Source organism: Giraffa tippelskirchi, chromosome 13 (genome assembly GCF_054371585.1).
Source record: "Giraffa tippelskirchi isolate mGirTip1 chromosome 13, T2T-mGirTip1v1.2.pri, whole genome shotgun sequence".
Lineage (NCBI taxonomy): Eukaryota > Metazoa > Chordata > Mammalia > Artiodactyla > Giraffidae > Giraffa > Giraffa tippelskirchi.
The window spans coordinates 56,718,250-56,734,871 of NC_137287.1; the positions used below are offsets into that span (position 1 = coordinate 56,718,250).

General features: G+C 42.7%; 1 protein-coding gene and 1 long non-coding RNA gene across 2 annotated transcripts in view; one reads left to right on the plus strand and one right to left on the minus strand.

The window, feature by feature from the left end:
• Window positions 1-16,622, minus strand: part of ITIH5 (inter-alpha-trypsin inhibitor heavy chain 5) — an 82,895-nt gene that overhangs the window by 43,614 nt on the left and 22,659 nt on the right. Inside the window, exons 3-5 of the mRNA XM_081557214.1 lie at window positions 13,616-13,779; window positions 12,289-12,390; window positions 9,824-10,074 (exon numbers count right to left, since the gene is read on the minus strand). Of these exons, the coding sequence (XP_081413340.1) occupies window positions 9,824-10,074; window positions 12,289-12,390; window positions 13,616-13,779 (517 nt within the window). The remainder of the gene's footprint in view (window positions 1-9,823; window positions 10,075-12,288; window positions 12,391-13,615; window positions 13,780-16,622) is intronic.
• Window positions 1,260-10,969, plus strand: LOC145532366 (uncharacterized). Its single transcript, XR_014073173.1, has 2 exons — window positions 1,260-2,174; window positions 9,737-10,969. It is a non-coding gene; the product is annotated as an uncharacterized LOC145532366 (long non-coding RNA).

Sequence of the window (16,622 nt, forward strand, 5' to 3'; positions counted from 1 at the left end):
CTGCAATGCAAGAGATGCACATTTGATCCCTGGTTCAGGAAGCTCACCTGGAGGAGAAAATAGCAACCCACTCCAGTATTCTTGTCTGGGAAATCCCACAGACAGAAAAGCCTGTCGGGTTACAGTCCACAGGGTTGCAAAAGAGTTGAATGCGACTTAATGACTAAATAGCAACAATATATATAAAATAAATAATCAAAAAGGATCTCTACTTCATATTCTGTAATAAACTATACGGGAAAAGAATCTGGAAAAAAATGTGTGTGTGTGCTAAGTCACTTCAGTTATGGCCGACTCTTTGTGACCGCATGGACTGTAGCCCGCCAGGCTCCTCTGTCCATGGCAAGAATATTGGTGTTGGTTGCCATGTCCTCTTCCAGGGGATCTTCCCGACTTGGGGATCAAACCCGTATCTCCTATGGTTCCTGAATTACAGGTGGATTCTTTACCACTGAGCCACAGGGGAAGCTCCTGAAAAAGAACAGATATGTGTATATGTAAACTGAATCACTTTGTTGTACACCTGAAACTAACACAGCATTGCAAATCAAATACATGTCAATTAAAGAAAAACACTTGCTAATTTTTAAAAACTGCCCACTCTAAGTTCTTCAAGGGCAGTGACAATGGTGGTGGAGATCTGTAGCACAGGACAGGAACGTGGTAAGGACTCGATGTGAGCTTTTGGAATATTTAACATGGACATGGCTCAACTCATCGGCACATACTTGGCCAGATGGACAGAGGGGCCCTTCAAGAGGATCATCTTGAAAGTGGTTTTATGGGTGTGGCAGGTGCTATAGTTGAAACATGGCACATGCTTCCACCTCTGGTTTCAGTCACACCTGTAGCAGACAGTGCCATTTGCCCGGACAACATCCCACCTTCAATAGCAAACTAACACAGCAGGGAAAAGGAAGAACCAGACTGAGGTATCCTGAAGAAGAGGAGGATGCTCACCAGTATTAAGTGAAAGAGAGAAGGTCACCCTCCTGGGTGTCTCCGAGCCATTCTGTTCACAGCTGACTCCCACCCAGCTACAGCCGACAACCAAATAGACGAGATAGTGTGGGTCCTCCTATCAGCATTAAAAACAAAACAAAACAGACCCGACTATGGAGCCAAATGATTCATACATCAGTGATTTCTGCACTGAACAATGCTGGAAATCCTCACATAACAACCAATTTGCTTCCTGGCAAAGGTACAGAGGCCAAGTGGGGCCATACCCTTCCAGCTGCAGCCTAGAGACTGGATCCCAGGGAGGGACACACGGCAGCGGCGAACCGGAGCTGAGGTGAACTGTTAGTTACAATGCAGCCTTTAATAGCACAGGCTGGCCAGATTTAGCAAAGAAAAAGGATGCCCTGTCACATCTGAATTTTAGATACACCACCAGTGACTTTTTAGGATAAGCATGTCTCAGATAAGCATGGGACACATTGTTTACCTGGAGTTTCAAATTTAAACCCAGCATCCCCTCTGTTATCTGACAATTCTGGAAAAGGGAGGGATCTATATTCCTGTAACGAGTCTTCTGGAGCCAAACTCTGCCTCTGAATCCCTCCTCCACAACAGAATAAGAGCCACACCCAAGATCTGGAGAACTTAACCAACTTAAACCAGGAAGGGGGCGACAGAGGATGAGGTGGTTGGATGGCATCACTGACTCAAGGAACATGAGTTTGGGCAAACTCCAAGAGGTAGTGAAGGACAGAGAAGCCTGGCAAGCTACATACAGTCAGTCCATGGGGTCGCAACGAGTCGGCCACAACTCAGCAACTGAACAACAACAAACCAGGAAAGTGTTGAAAGCCCAATGGCATCTTCATTGCTGACAGTTATTTATTCCTAAATTCTTTTAACAAATACTTCCTGAGCACCCATTCTGTGGTGGGCACCAAGCTAGTTGCCTCCGTTACAATCCTGAGAGCCATCACAGCAAACGGCAGAGTCAGAAGGTTAACAGACCAAGCAAAGGAAAAGAAAAATATGATTTTTAAACAGATTCAACCAACTCCTCACTGGCGTCTACAGATACACAAGACACTGTAGACACACACAAGTCTAGCCTGCACTCAAAGGTGACTTGAGCCTGCAGGACTCAAGACTGGTCATTAATTTATCCTCAAAGACCCCAGCAGAGTCAACAATCTCATCTTCCAGCACCAAAGGTAATGAAACCGTATTTTGAGTGGTTCTCTTCTTTCTAATGAAGCTTTCTTCGTTCTTAGGATTATTTTATGGGAAGCTGACCTAGGAGTGATACAATTAAAAAGCAAGCTGTAGGCTGAGTTCCTGGGGAGGTAAAGGATACAGAGCACACATTGCTTGCAGAGTACTTGGTGGGGGGTGGGAGGTGGGGGGGGTGGGGGGTCGGGGGGTGGGAGGTTGGGGGGTGCGGGTATGGGTTCTAACAACCTAAAACGTAATTATTTTTTCCCAAAAAAGATACAAGTGAACTTATATACAAACCAGAAATACACCCACAGACATGGAAAACAAATTAAGGGTTACCAAAGGGGAAAGGTGGGGTAGGGGAAGAGATAGATTAGGAGTTTGGGATTAACATATACTACTATATATGGGCTTCCCTGGTGACTCAGACAGTAAAAAATCTGCCAGCAATACAGGAGACCCCAGTCTGATCCCTGGGCCAGGAAGACCTCCTGGAGAAGGGAATGGCAACCCACACCAGTATTATTTCCTGGAGAATTCAATGGACAGAGGAGCCTGGCTGGCTAAAGTCCATGGGGCCGCAAAGAGTCGGACACGACTGAGCGACTAAGCACAGCACAGCACATAAGGGAAAAGGATATGAAAAAACAGATATATATGTACGTATAACTGAATCACTTGGTTGTACACCTGAAAGTGACACAACACTGTAAATTAACTATACTTCAACTTTTTTAAATGGTTAAAAATAAATGAATAAAAGTAATTCATCTAAAAAAAGCTGCTTCTATAGGTCAGGATCCTAATAGAGTTCATGTCCGTACATTCTGCTGAGAGGTCCAAAGTAAGGTTCCTAACATTTACCAACTGTCAAAACCACCTGGGGTGCTTTGAAAAATGCAGCTGTCTGAAAAGAGAGGCAGAAAGTGGATTAGTGGTTGCCTGGGGCTGAGGTCGGAACAGGGAGTGACTGCAAAGAGGCACAAACATCTTTTCGGGGTGATAGGAATGTTCTAAACTTGGATTGGGCTGATGGTTGCGCAACTTTGCAAGTGTACAAAAATCACTGAGTTAGAAGACTTCAAATGAGTAAACTTTATGCTATGCAAACTCAGCCTCAATAAAATTGCTTTTTAAAAAAGCAAAGACTAGGACTTCCCCCATGGTCCAGTGGTTAGGAATTTGCCTGCCAATGCAGGGAAGGGTTCAGTCCCTGGTTTGGGAAGATCCCACATGCCCCAGAACAACTAAGCCGCTGAGCCGCAGCTACTGAAGACTGCATGCCTAAAGCCACAACAAGAGAAGCCACAGCAATGAGAAACTAGTTCACCACTGCTAGGGGCTAGCCCCCATTCACTGCAACTAGAGAAAGCCAGACACAGCAATGAAGACCTAGCAAAGCCAAAAGTAAATAAATAATTTAAAAATAAATAAACAAAGAATATAAAAGATAAACTATCATATCTGTTTAGTGGTAGGAAAAATTTTGAGCATTATTCTTTGCATTACAAATAAATAAATTAAAAGCACTCATAAAATTTTCAGTTTCTCGTAGAACAGACTCAGAATATCACACCTTAAAATACAGTTACCAAGGCCTCAACCTGGGTAAATTCTAATTCAAGTGCTTGAGTGAGGACTCAGTCATCTGTTATTTTTTTTTTTAACCTCTCCAGGTGACTCTAGGGTATAGCCAGGTTTGAGCATCACTGATACAAAGCTAAAGGGGATGAAAAAGGTAAGGTACCTTATTTCTAATATTGTTTATCTCATTTTATTTTACTCCGAGCCATCAGGGATCTGATCATAAAAGAAAATTTTATGGCCCCATCCAGTTTTTTGTTTTGCTTTTTTTTTTTTTTTTTGAATCATGGAAAGGGCAGTAATTCAGGTGCCACAGGACCACAAGAAGTTTGAGATTTTAACCTAGAGAGTGAAGTAACCAGCTTTAAACCAATCACATAGATGGACTATTTATCCAGGTTATAACTTAAGAAGATCATCAGACATCCAGGGATGTTCTAGAAAAGAATTAATTTCAAATGCTCTTGTTCCATTGAGCCCCCAAATCATCAAGTTACTGAGGGAGAAGGAAGCAGGGTGACGGAAGAGAGAGGGAATGTGGCCTTGCACCGAACCCCAAATTGTAACCGTTAGAGTCTGAACCACACACAAAAGTTAACTGTTTTAATAATCCAGAAAGTAGAATACTTTGACTTGCAAATTACGTCTCACAGCATTGGCTTTCCCATTGAGACAAAGTTCATTCATTTATGGTTCAATAGCCATGGGCCCAACACATCAGACAAGGAAACTGAGGCAAAAGTAGGTTCCACGGCTGTTAGGCTTTCTCTTCTTTTTATGTACCTAGGGGGAGACATGGAATCTGAACTCACACCCTAAATATTTTACAAAAGCTCCCAGGGAGGGCTGTCCTAGACGTCTGGTGTGCACAGGCTGAGTCTAGTAGCTAGCACACAGTCATTCTTATCTAGAACTGCTTCCCTAATGATATCAGCGGGTCCAGCGGATAGAGATTTGCTCAGAGAACATCCAGAAGTCTGACCTCAGAGGCCGGCGCTGGCTCCAGTCCACATTCACATGCTCGCCGCCCACGTCCTGGTCTCAGTTCTATTCTAGCTGCATCTCTGCCCGGGTGCTTTCGGAACACACGCAATGACATCCAGGCACAATCACAGCATCCTGTGCCTCTGGCTCCTTCCCGCAGTGGCTGTTTTGCAGGAACAGAAGCAGCTGCGCTTTGGACTGGACTGAAGAGCAAAAAGGGCCCCAGTCCACCGCACCTGGCCCGGGCAACAGCCCGTGAGATCTCTCGCTCTGTAAGGCCAGATATCTGGTCTGGTGCAAAGAGCCAGGAAAACAATTTTCTTAAAAATAAACAAATTCCCAGGAGATCAATGGTCTGGAAACATTCCTCGGAGATTCCCACAGGCCCTGCTGATAAGCAGTGAGCAACTTTACAAACCACCATCAGGATTCAGACCTACCCCTTACAAGATGACCCACACACCACCACGCAGACACATCTCGGAAGAGTCACGGTGGTTCTGAACCTGGCAGGACACACAGGCACTTCATTTCTACAGCAGGATAACCATCCTTCCCATGTGGGATAATTTCCTGATAAATTACGATTAGGAAAAAATGAAATTTTAAAACATTCTTTGTTATTAGTTTAGGTGTGTATTTTTTTCATTTCTTTTTTCCCTTTTCTTCTCTACTTTGCAGACACCTAATCAGTTATCTACTCTTTAAAAGGCATCGTGTTTAACACCGTAGGGAGGGACCTTCCTGGTGGTCCTGTGGCTAAGACTTCATGCTCCCAATATAGGGGGCCTCGGTTCCATCCCTGGTCAGGGAACTAAGATCCCACATGCCACAACTAAGACTGGATGAAGCTAAATAAATAAATGATAAATATTTTTTAAAAAACTATTGCAAGGCGACAAAAGTTAATCTGACAAAGTCCTGTTTCAAAATCACTTATGATCTAATAGGAGAGAGAAGATTTGCAGAGGAAAAACTAAATAGAAGGTAATTGTAATAATGATGATGATTAAGATTTTACTCGGCACGGAAGTTTCTCAGTGACCCTGAGAGATGGTTATAATCTCTATTTACAGATGTGTAAGCTGAGTCTCACAGGGCCCAGCTCATTTTTTTCAAGGATATTAACTCTTAACTGATCACAAATCCATTAACCTTACCCACGGTGACCTCAATGATCTAAGAATGATGTCTTTTATCTCATATCATTTCTGAATGTCAGGTCTCTTGACAATGTCTTTAATTTTTTGATGAGATCTGGACAGATGACCTAAATCAAATCCCTTGTGACTATACAGTAGAGGTGCGATATAGATTTAAAGGACTAGATCTGACAGACAGAATACCTGAAGAACTATGGATGGAGGTTGGTGACACTGTACAGGAGACAGGAATCAAGACCGTCCCCAAGAAAAAGAAATGCAAAAAAGCAAGATGGCTGTCTGAGGAGGCCTTACAAATAGCTGTGAAAAGATGGAAAGCGAAAAGAAAAGGAGAAAAGGAAAGATATACCCATTTGAATGTAGAGTTCCAAAGAATAGCAAGGAGAGATATGAAAGCCTTTCTCAGTGATCACTGCAAAGAAATAGAGGAAAACAACAGAATGGGAAAGACTAGAGATCTTTCCAAACAAATTAGAGATACCAAGGGAACATTTCATGCAAAGATGGGCTCGATAAAGGACAGAAATGGTATGGACCTAACAGAAGCAGAAGATATTAAGAAGAGGTGGCAAGAATACACAGAAGAACTATACCAAAAAGACCTCCATGACCCAGATACCCATGATGGTGTGATGACTCACCTAGAGCCAGACATCCTGGAATGTGAAGTCAAGTGGGCCTTAGGAAGAATCACTACGAACAAAGCTAGTGGAGGTGATGGAATTCCGGTTGATTACGCTGTGAAAGTGCTGCACTCAATATGCCAGCAAATATGGAAAACTCAGCAGTGGCGACAGAACTGGAAAAGGTCAGTTTTCATTCCAATCCCAAAGAAAGGCAATGCCAAAGAATGCTCAAACTACTGCACAATTGCACTCAGCTCACACACTAGTAAAATAATGCTTAAAATTCTCCAAGCAAGGCTTCAGCAATACGTAAACCGTGAAATTCCAGATGTTCAAGCTGGTTTTAGAAAAGGCAGAGGAACCAGAGATCAAATTGCCAACATCCGATGGATCATCAAAAAAGCAAGAGAGTACCAGAAAAACATCTATTTCTGCTTTATTGACTATGCCAACGCCTTTGACTGTGTGGATCACAATAAACTGTGGAAAATTCTGAAAGAGATGGGAATACCAGACCACCTGACCTGCCTCTTGAGAAACCTGTATGCAGGTCAGGAAGCAACAGTTAGAACTAGACATGGAACAACAGACTGGTTCCAAATAGGAAAAGGAGTACATCAAGGCTGTATATTGTCACCCTGCTAATTTAACTTATATGCAGAGTACATCATGAGAAAAACTGGGCTGGAGGAAGCACAAGCTGGAATTAAGATTGCCGGGAGAAATATCAATAACCTCAGATATGCAGATGACACCACCCTTATGGCAGAAAGCGAAGAAGAACTAAAGATCCTCTTGATGAAAGTGAAAGAGGAGAGTGAAAAAGTTGGCTTAAAGCTCAGCATTCAGAAAACTAAGATCATGGCATCCGGTCCCATCACTTCATGGCAAATAGATGGGGAAACAGTGGCTGACTTTATTTTTCTGGGCTCCAAAATCACTGCAGATGGTGACTGCAGCCATGAAATTAAAAGACGCTTACTCCTTGGAAGGAAAGTTATGACCAACCTAGATAGCATATTAAAAAACAGAGACATTGCTTTGCCAACAAAGGTCCATCTAGTCAAGGCTATGGTTTTTCCAGTGGTCATGTATGGATGTGAGAGTTGGACGGTGAAGAAAGCTGAGCACCGAAGAATTGATGCTTCTGAACTGTGCTGTTGGAAAAGACTCTTGAGAGTCCCTTGGACTACAAGGAGATCTAACCAGTCCATCCTAAAGGAGATCAGTCCTGGGTGTTCATTGGAAGGACTGATGTTGAAGCTGAAACTGGAATACTTTGGCCACCTCATGCGAAGAGTTGACTCATTGGAAAAGACCCTGATGCTGGGAAAGATTGAGGGCAGGAGGAGAAGGGGACAACAGAGGATGAGATGGCTGGATGGCATCATCAACTCGATGGACACGAGTTTGGGTAAACTCCGGGAGTTGGTACTGGACAGGGAGGCCTGGCATGCTGCGGTTCATGGGGTTGCAAAGAGTTGGACAAGACTGAGCAACTGAACTGAACTGAATTGGACAGATTGCAAACTCATTGTTTGGAGTTAACTTCTAACAAAGACCTGCATCGTGCTCCAGCCTTCAAGACCAAACTACCTCTCTCATCCAGAGTCGTTCACTGAACCGCATGCTGGGGGCACAACTAGCAGATTCCATCCTGTGTTCTCTTCCCACTAATAGCTCCAGGTCTTCACTATTTTCGCCTCAAGTAAGATTCTCTTATTCCTCATGTCAAGTCATTTCTCTCCTCTCCTTGCAAACTCATCCCTAAATATTCTCATACGAGAAGGCTTCTTGGGTGACTCTGTTCCCTCCTTGCAGTCACAGGGGTTGAATTCGGGTTCTGCATTTTCTGCGATTGCTTATCACTCAGCCTTTCCCTGACCTCAGCATCACAGGCACACAAAGTCTTGTCATTTTAACCCTGGTGCAATTTGGGGGCATGTCTGTCTTGTTATCCAACTTGACATTAGACTTTACAGATATATTTAGGATAAGACCAGATGCAAGTGAATATTAAATATAAACTATTAGTTGACATTAACATAGCAATTAAATTAGATTGAATTTTTCATGATCATCTCAACAAAGAGTGCTACTTAAAAAATTAAAGTATGAGGGGACTTCCTTGGTGGTCCAGTGGTTAAGAACCCGCCTGCCAACCCAGAGGACATGGGTTCAACGCCTGGACCCGGGATGAAGAGTCCACATGCCCTGGGGCAACTAAACCCTCAAGGAGCAACTACTGAAGCCCACTGGCCCAGGAGTTACCATCTACAAGAGAAATCCAAGCACCACAACTAGATAAAGCCCAACCCTGAAGCAATGAAGACCTAGCACAGTCCAAAATTAATTAATTAGTTACCTTTAAAAAAATTAAAATCTGAGCAAAACTCAAATTAAGTGATCCTGCTGATGAACAGAAATGTCTGTGTCTAAATCAAATTTCCAGTACTTATTTTTCACTATTTAATTTTAGAAAGAATATAGCATATTATTTAGATGTTTCTGTTGACGTTAAATGTTTGTTTTGGAAACAGAGTATTAAAAAATAAGGGAAAATAAAAAACAGTATTAGAAAATGATCCCATCATCCCTCACCCATAAATGATTATTTTATATGACTTTCTAGTCTTTGGTCAGCTTCACAGTTACCATATTTAACATTAAAGTGTAAGTACAAGTGTGTCTCTTTTTTCCTTATCACATGATGAATTGTTTTTACAACCCTAATTTACTAATCGCACCCATGTGCTTGAATATTTAGGATGAAGGAATGCTTTCACTACTACAAACATTGTTAAACATGTTCGTATATATAACCATCCCAACATTTTGGATGTCTCACCAAAGGTAGATTCTCAGAAGTGACACAACAGTGAGAAATGATTAGAATATTGTAAAATCTCCTGATAGAGCACGGCTTAAAAAAGGGCATTACTGGGACTTTTCTGGTAGTCCAATGGTAAAGTATCTGCCTTGCAATGCAGGGGACACGGGTTTGATCCCTGGTCAGGGAACTAAGATCCCACATGCCTCGGGACAACTAGAGAGTCTGTGTGCCACCGCAAAAGATCCCCTGAACTGTAATTAAGACCCAATGCAGCCAAAGAAAGAAATGGTCTTAAAAAAAAAAAAAAAAAAAGAAATGGTCTTAAAAAATGCACAGGGCACTGTCTTTGCTTGGCTGCTGTCTTTCAGATCGCCGCTTCACTCTGGGCCTGTACGGCAGGGGCGCCATCTGCTTTAACGCCAGGACACCTGAGCACACTCGGCAGCACCACTCACCTGGCCCCCGGCCGCTGCCCCTGTGCCGGCTGTTCTGCAGCCCCAGCACCTCCAGCTCCGCGATGCCTGACCTCTCCAGCACGGTTACCTCCACTGTCAGCCGCCCCACCAGCTGCTGGGGTCGCACACTGACCACATGCTCGTACTTCCCCAGCCGTCTCTGCAGGAGCTCCTCATAACTCAGGAGGAAGGCAGCCTTGTCCTTGCTGGGAAGCACCACAGAAGCTCTGAATGTCTCCGTCCCCTTCTCCCTGGAAGGAAGAGAAAAGGCAGCAGGGGGTTGGAGAAAGCCAAGCTCCCTCAAGTCCAAGACGGTCCCAGCCAAGCATTCTCAGTGAGAACCCTCAGCACTCCCTACCAAGAATACCGCACCAAGAATAAGCCACCAGCCACTGCAGCTGTCACCACAATGCACCCTGAGGGGATTCAGGATGGAGGAAAATAGGAGACTGACCTATATTAGTTATAGGTTATAGTTATAGATAGTTAAGGTGCGTATCAAGGACTCATTTCAATGAGCCCAGACTCGCGCACCTTCCCATACACAGAAAAGCACTAAAACCATTCACCTGAGACGTCTGGGTTTCTTTCTGATCAGCAGTCATGTCTGATGTTCTACTACATTTATTTTTTTCAGTAGAACCTCCTCCATATCCTAGTCCTCCCTTACATCTCTGGAACAGTCCCTCAGAGCTACCCGAGAGACGGTCTCCAGGACTATAGTCCTCAAAAATGCCTCCAAGAAAACATAATCCTCAACTTCCTGGTTGCACGTTAACTTTTTCAGTCAACATTAGAAAGAAAAACTAGAATTTAGCTTTGGGAGGAGAAGCAAACGCCTGCATTAGAGGAAGGTTATACGGGTTCAAGGAATCCTGAAGAGCAGAGAGTTCAAAGACCACTGAACCCTTCTACTTCTTTCTCCCTGACAGAGACCCAAGGGGGCAAAGTGGAAGAGGATTGACTCAGGTGACCTCAGGTAAAAACACACAGGGACATCCCCAGTGGTCCAGTGGTTAATATTCCGACTTCCAACGCAGGGGTGCTGGTTTGATCCCTGGCCCGGGAACTGAGATCCCACATACCACACGAGGCGTGGCCAAAAAAAAAAAAAAAGAATAAAGTAATATTTTTTAAAAAAGGAAAGCAGATATATGCTGTGATCCAACTAAACAGAACTGTGGCATGATTCTGAATAATTTGTGAAGTGTAAAAAAAAATAATAATCCTCATAAAGCCCACACCGTTTTCTCTAGATCCTATGATCATTTTTCTTCAAAAGGAACAGACACTTTTTTCAACTGGGCTAGCAGAGAAGGAAACAAATCTCAGTAAACTAGGTGGCTCTACAGTTAATGTTATTTACAGTCATTAAAAGTGAATTGACTTATTGGTCTTCAATGTTTGGATTCAGTTTATAGACAAAGAATTCAAATACCATGACAGATCAGAATTTAATGTTGATAATTCTGACAATGCAAAAGTAAATGATTAAGTAGGAAAAGAAAAGGTTGGGTGACATGGAAGAGAGAGAATATTACCATTGAAGATAACAGGGCTCATCTAGTATGGTATAACTCTGCTTATATTGAAGAAGAAAAAAATAATACAAAAATTTGGAATGCAGAGAGAAAGTGGGAGTATTGTAAATCTGCTGAATCCTCTTTCTTCACAGCAGAGAATCAACAATCAATCAACATCTGATTTTTATCAAGAAATTTTTTAAAAAGCAAGACTACAGTCAAAGTTGCGGTTTTTCCAATAGTCATGCACAGATGTGAGAGTTGGACCATAAAGAAGGCTGAGTGCTGAAGAATTGATGCTTTCAAATTGTGGTGCTGGGGAAGACTCTAGAGAGTTCCTTGGAGAGCAGGGAGATCAAAACAGACAATGCTAAAGGAAATATTCATTGGAAAGACTGATGCTGAAGATAAAGCTCCAATACTTTGGCCACCTGATGAGAAGAGCTGACTCACTGGAAAAGACCCTGATGCTGGCAAAGATTGAGGGCAGGAGGAGAAGGGGGCAGCAGAGGATGAGACAGCTGAACGGCACCACTGACTTAGTGAACACGAGTCTGAGCGAACTCTGGGAGATAGTGAAGGACAGGGAAGCCTGGTGTGCTGAAGTTCATGGGGTCGCAAAGAGCTGGACATGACAAGTGACTGAACAAGAACAACAACCATAATATTTAGAATAAGGGAGGTAACTACCATAAGACTACAGAAATATCAGAAGCAGATCTTTCTAGGAAGTGAGAACTGGGGAATGGGGGTGAGTGGGTTTTTGATCATAAACCCTTAGCTACTATATTGTTAACCAGTTATATTATATATTATTAATAGGATAAAAATAAATAGATAAATCCTTGAAACAGGGTGAAAACAAGATGGGAAGTCAAAGAGGTAGAAAACTTGACACTTGGCTGTAGTGGACTTTTAATTCCTGAATTCAATGGTACTTACCCATTATCTTCTATGGTTTTATTCCTCTTCTCTTTTACCTTATCACCGTTTCTCTTTTCTCTCTCTGTAATTTCTCCCTGATACACCTTGTCTCCAATAAGCCTGAAACACAAGAGACAGGTGTGTTGACTTAAGAGAACGAATTTATGGATGTGGGGGGAGGGATGGGAGGAGGAATACTTAGGGAGTTTGGAGGGGACATGTACACACTGCTGTATTTGAAATGGATAATCAACAAGGACCTAGTGTATAGCACAGGGGACTCTGTGCAGTGTTATGTGGCAGCCTGGATAGGAGGAGAGTTTGGGGGAGAATGGATACATGTATATGTATGGCTGAGTCCCTTCACTGTTCTCCTGAAACTATCACAACATTGTTAATCAGCTATACCGCAATACAAAATAAAATGTTTAATTGAAAAGAAAAAAAGAGAGACAGCTGTGCTGCCAGCTTGCCAAGACAAAGTCAAGCATAGATCTCATAACCATGACAACCCTAGAAAATATTTTTGTTTGCCTCTTGGATATCCACTGAGAATGCATTCCAGACTAGGGCACTACCCTTGCATCACTCATTTCGTTCTGGGGCAAATTTCAACAGGTCCACATGTGAAGAGCCAGCCCATGGTGTCTCTGATTCTCTGGGAGGGACACAGAAGACCTGCTCAAACAAACTTCCAGGAAGATGCACCAACTTGAATCCTGCCCAGACCTAAAATTAAACCCACATACCTATTTTGCATCTCTTTACCTCTTAGTTCAGGTGAAAAGAAGAAATATATGGTATCTAGTTATCAAAGGTTATCATGTTGGCTGGTCCTTCAGATGTCAGCTTCAACACTGACTCCTCTGAGCCACCTCCCCAGCTGCCCGACCTAAAAGAGCCCCCTCAATCCTACTTATCATCTCTATGGCACTCACTACTGTCTGAAGGCAATCTCATTATTCATCTGTTTGCTTATTTGTTTCTCCCCAGAGGAATTTCTACAGCAGAGCAACACTCTTCTTTTTCAAAAAGGTAGACCAATCTCCTTGAAGTGTGCCTGGCCTGGGGTGGGTAGCCATTTGTTGGAGGGAAAGAAAGAGGAAATGAAGGGGAGGAGGAAAGAAGAGAGGAATGGGACGAAAGAAGAGATAATAAAAAGGAGGAAGGGGGAAATGGGGATGGAAGGAAGAAGGCAGAGGGGAGGGAATCAACCTTCTTTCCCATGGACAGTCCTTTGGGTTGAGAATTTATATATTCTCAGAGTCAAAGGCTGTGGTCCTCACAGCATCTCAGGCTCCCCTGACCACTCTACAGAGAAATCTTCATTCCAGGGTTCACCTACCCAGTGAAGTTAGTGATGAAACCTGCAGCTGGAATCTGCATCTGAAACGTGACTTCCTGGTCCTCAGACCCTCTGTTGAGCATCCTACAGGCAACTGTGGTGAAGGCATAACGGGAGATGATGGTAGACTTCACCGAGAACTCCGTCATCAAGGGTTTGGTTTTCTGTTGGAATCAAAACACACAGTACGCTGTGCACTTGAAACTATCACAACACTGTAAATCAACTATACTTTCAATTTTTAAAAAACACGGTATTTTCCACACACAGAACCCACAAAAGCATGATTCAACCATTTTGGGGTAGGAGTGGTCTTTTTTTTCTGTAAGAGAAAATCATCTTCAATTTGGGAGTCCTTGAACTTGTGACTGTTTTCTTCTTTCTTTCTCTTGTCCTGAGTTTCTGTGATTTTCCCCTTCACTTGTAAGAAAACCACAGCTGAACAACAAGTAATGACAGAGAAACAAACTGCTTAGCACAGCTTTAAGAAATGAACCCAGTAGGGACAGATGAATTAGAGACTGGAATTAACATATACATGAAAATGAAAGTGAAAGTCGCTCAGTCGTGGCCAACTCTTTGCGAACCCATGGAATTCTCCAGGCCAGAATACTCAAGTGAGTAGCCTTTCCCTTCTCCAGGGGGACCTTCCCAACCCAGGGATCGAATCCAGGTCTCTCGCATTGCAGGCGGATTCTTTACCAGCTGAGCCACCAGGGAAGCCTAACATATACACACTACTACGTATAAAATAGGGATTCCCAGGTGGCACTAGTGGTAAAGAACCTGCCTGCCAATACAGGAGATCTGGGTTCGATCCCAGGGTCGGGAAGATTCTCTTGGAGGAGGGCATGCAACCTACTCCAGTATTTTTGCCTAGAGAATCCCATGGACACAGGAGCCTGGAGGGCTATAGTCCATGGGGTCACAAAGAGTCGGACATGACTGAGCGACTTAGCACACACACATGTGTAAAACAGATAATCAACAAGGACCTACTGTATAGCACAGGGAACTCTACTCAATACTCTGTAATAATCTATATGGGAAAAGAATCTGAGAAAGAATGGATATATGCATGTATATAACCGAATCACTTTGCTGTACACCTGTAACTAACACAACATTGTAAATCAACTACACTTCAATAAAAATTTTTTTAAAAAACTGTAAAAAAAAAAACAGACACATGCAAGTTTTTCAACTTAACAGAGTTAATTTTGCTTAAAGAATTTAATAAATTATTGGAATTTTATAAGTATGTGAAGTACATAACACTTTTATAAATTTTTAGATCACAATTCTAGGATCACTGAATTGATCACAAGATCAGAGCATGCCTAAAGAAATTTTCATACTTCCAAATTAATTTCAATATCCACTTAGAGAAACTATACTATGGAGTTTTTCCACTCAGATGACAATCACACTATTATACAATAGGAATCAATACTGAGCTCAAGAAAGTATTTGGGGAATTAGAACCCCAAAAAAGGAAAGTGTATGCTAATTACATTCATCCCTAAAGCTTCTGATAAAGGTCAGTGGCTAGAAAGTGCAAATTTAAAAGCTGGTTAAAACTATTCACTGTTTTCTGTGCATCCATAACATGTGTATATGCTTCTATCTCATTGTATTATAATTTCAGCTAAGTGTCTTCGTCACAAGCATTGAGCCAGGTCAGACTATGGGCGGAGTTGAAGGCAGAGTTTTGGAGACTATTCATCTGGTGGCTGAACTTGAAGTAGAAAAAAAAAAATCTAACTGCATTTGAAAGATTTTCACCTAAAAAGAAAATAAGTTCTCTCATTTGGCCTGAGAAGGAATTATTTCAAAACAATGGTTCTCAAGATGTGGTCCACAGATCAGCAACAACAGTATCACCCAGAAACTTTTGTTAAAAATGTAGAAACTTTAACACATATATGTGGAATCTATAAAAATGGTACTGACGAACTTATCTGCAGGGCAGGAATGGAGACGCAGACACAGAGAATGGACTTGTGGACACAGTGGGTAAAGGGGAAGGTGAACGAACTGAGAGATTAGCATTGACATATATACTGTACTGGGCTTCCCTGGTGGCTCAGCTGTAAAGAATCCGCCTGCCAATGCAGGAGACCCAGGAGAAGCAAGTTTGATCCCTGGGTTGGAAAGATCCCTTGCAGGAGGAAATGGCAGCCCACTCCAGTATTCTTGCCTAGAGAATCCCCATGGATAGAAGAGCCTGGTGGGCTATAGTCCATAGGGTCTCAAAGAGTTGGACACGACTGAAGCGACTTAGCATGAACATATCCACTGCCATGCATGAAACAGACAGCTAGTGGGAAGCTGCTGAATAGCGCAGGATGCTCAGCTTGGTGCTCTGTGATGACTAGAGGGGTGGGACGAGAGGGTGGGAGGGAGTCTCAAGAGGGAGAGGATATATGTATACATACAGCTGATTCACGTTCTTGTACAGCAGAAACTAACAAAACTGTAAAGCAATTATCCTCTGATTAAAATGTAAAAAAATTTTAAAAGAGAAGAAGAAATGTAGTTTCTCAGACTCCACCCCAAACTCACAGAGCAAGAATCTCAGGGGGCCAGGGCAGCAATCTGTTTCAACATGCCCTCTAAGGGACTCTGATGTTTGAGAACCACTTTTAAAAATTAATATAGCTAGATGACACTTCATGTATTTCTGCTATAGTTTTATAATAGCTCTAAATTGAGAGGGCTTCCCAGGTGGCTCCGTAGTAAAGAAACTGCCTGTCAAGAATGAGACACGGGTTCAATCCTTGGGTCGGGAAGATCCCCTGGAGAAGGAAATGGCAACTCACTCCAGTATTCTTGCCTGGGAAATCCCATGGACAGAGGAGCCTGGTGGGCTATAGTCCATGGGGTTGCAAAGAGTTGGACACGACCTAGCAACTAAACAACAACAATATAAATTGAGAGGGCTTGAATAAATCACCAAAATTATGTCTTGTTTTGAGATCCAAGAATCTAAAGCAAAGCCAAAAGT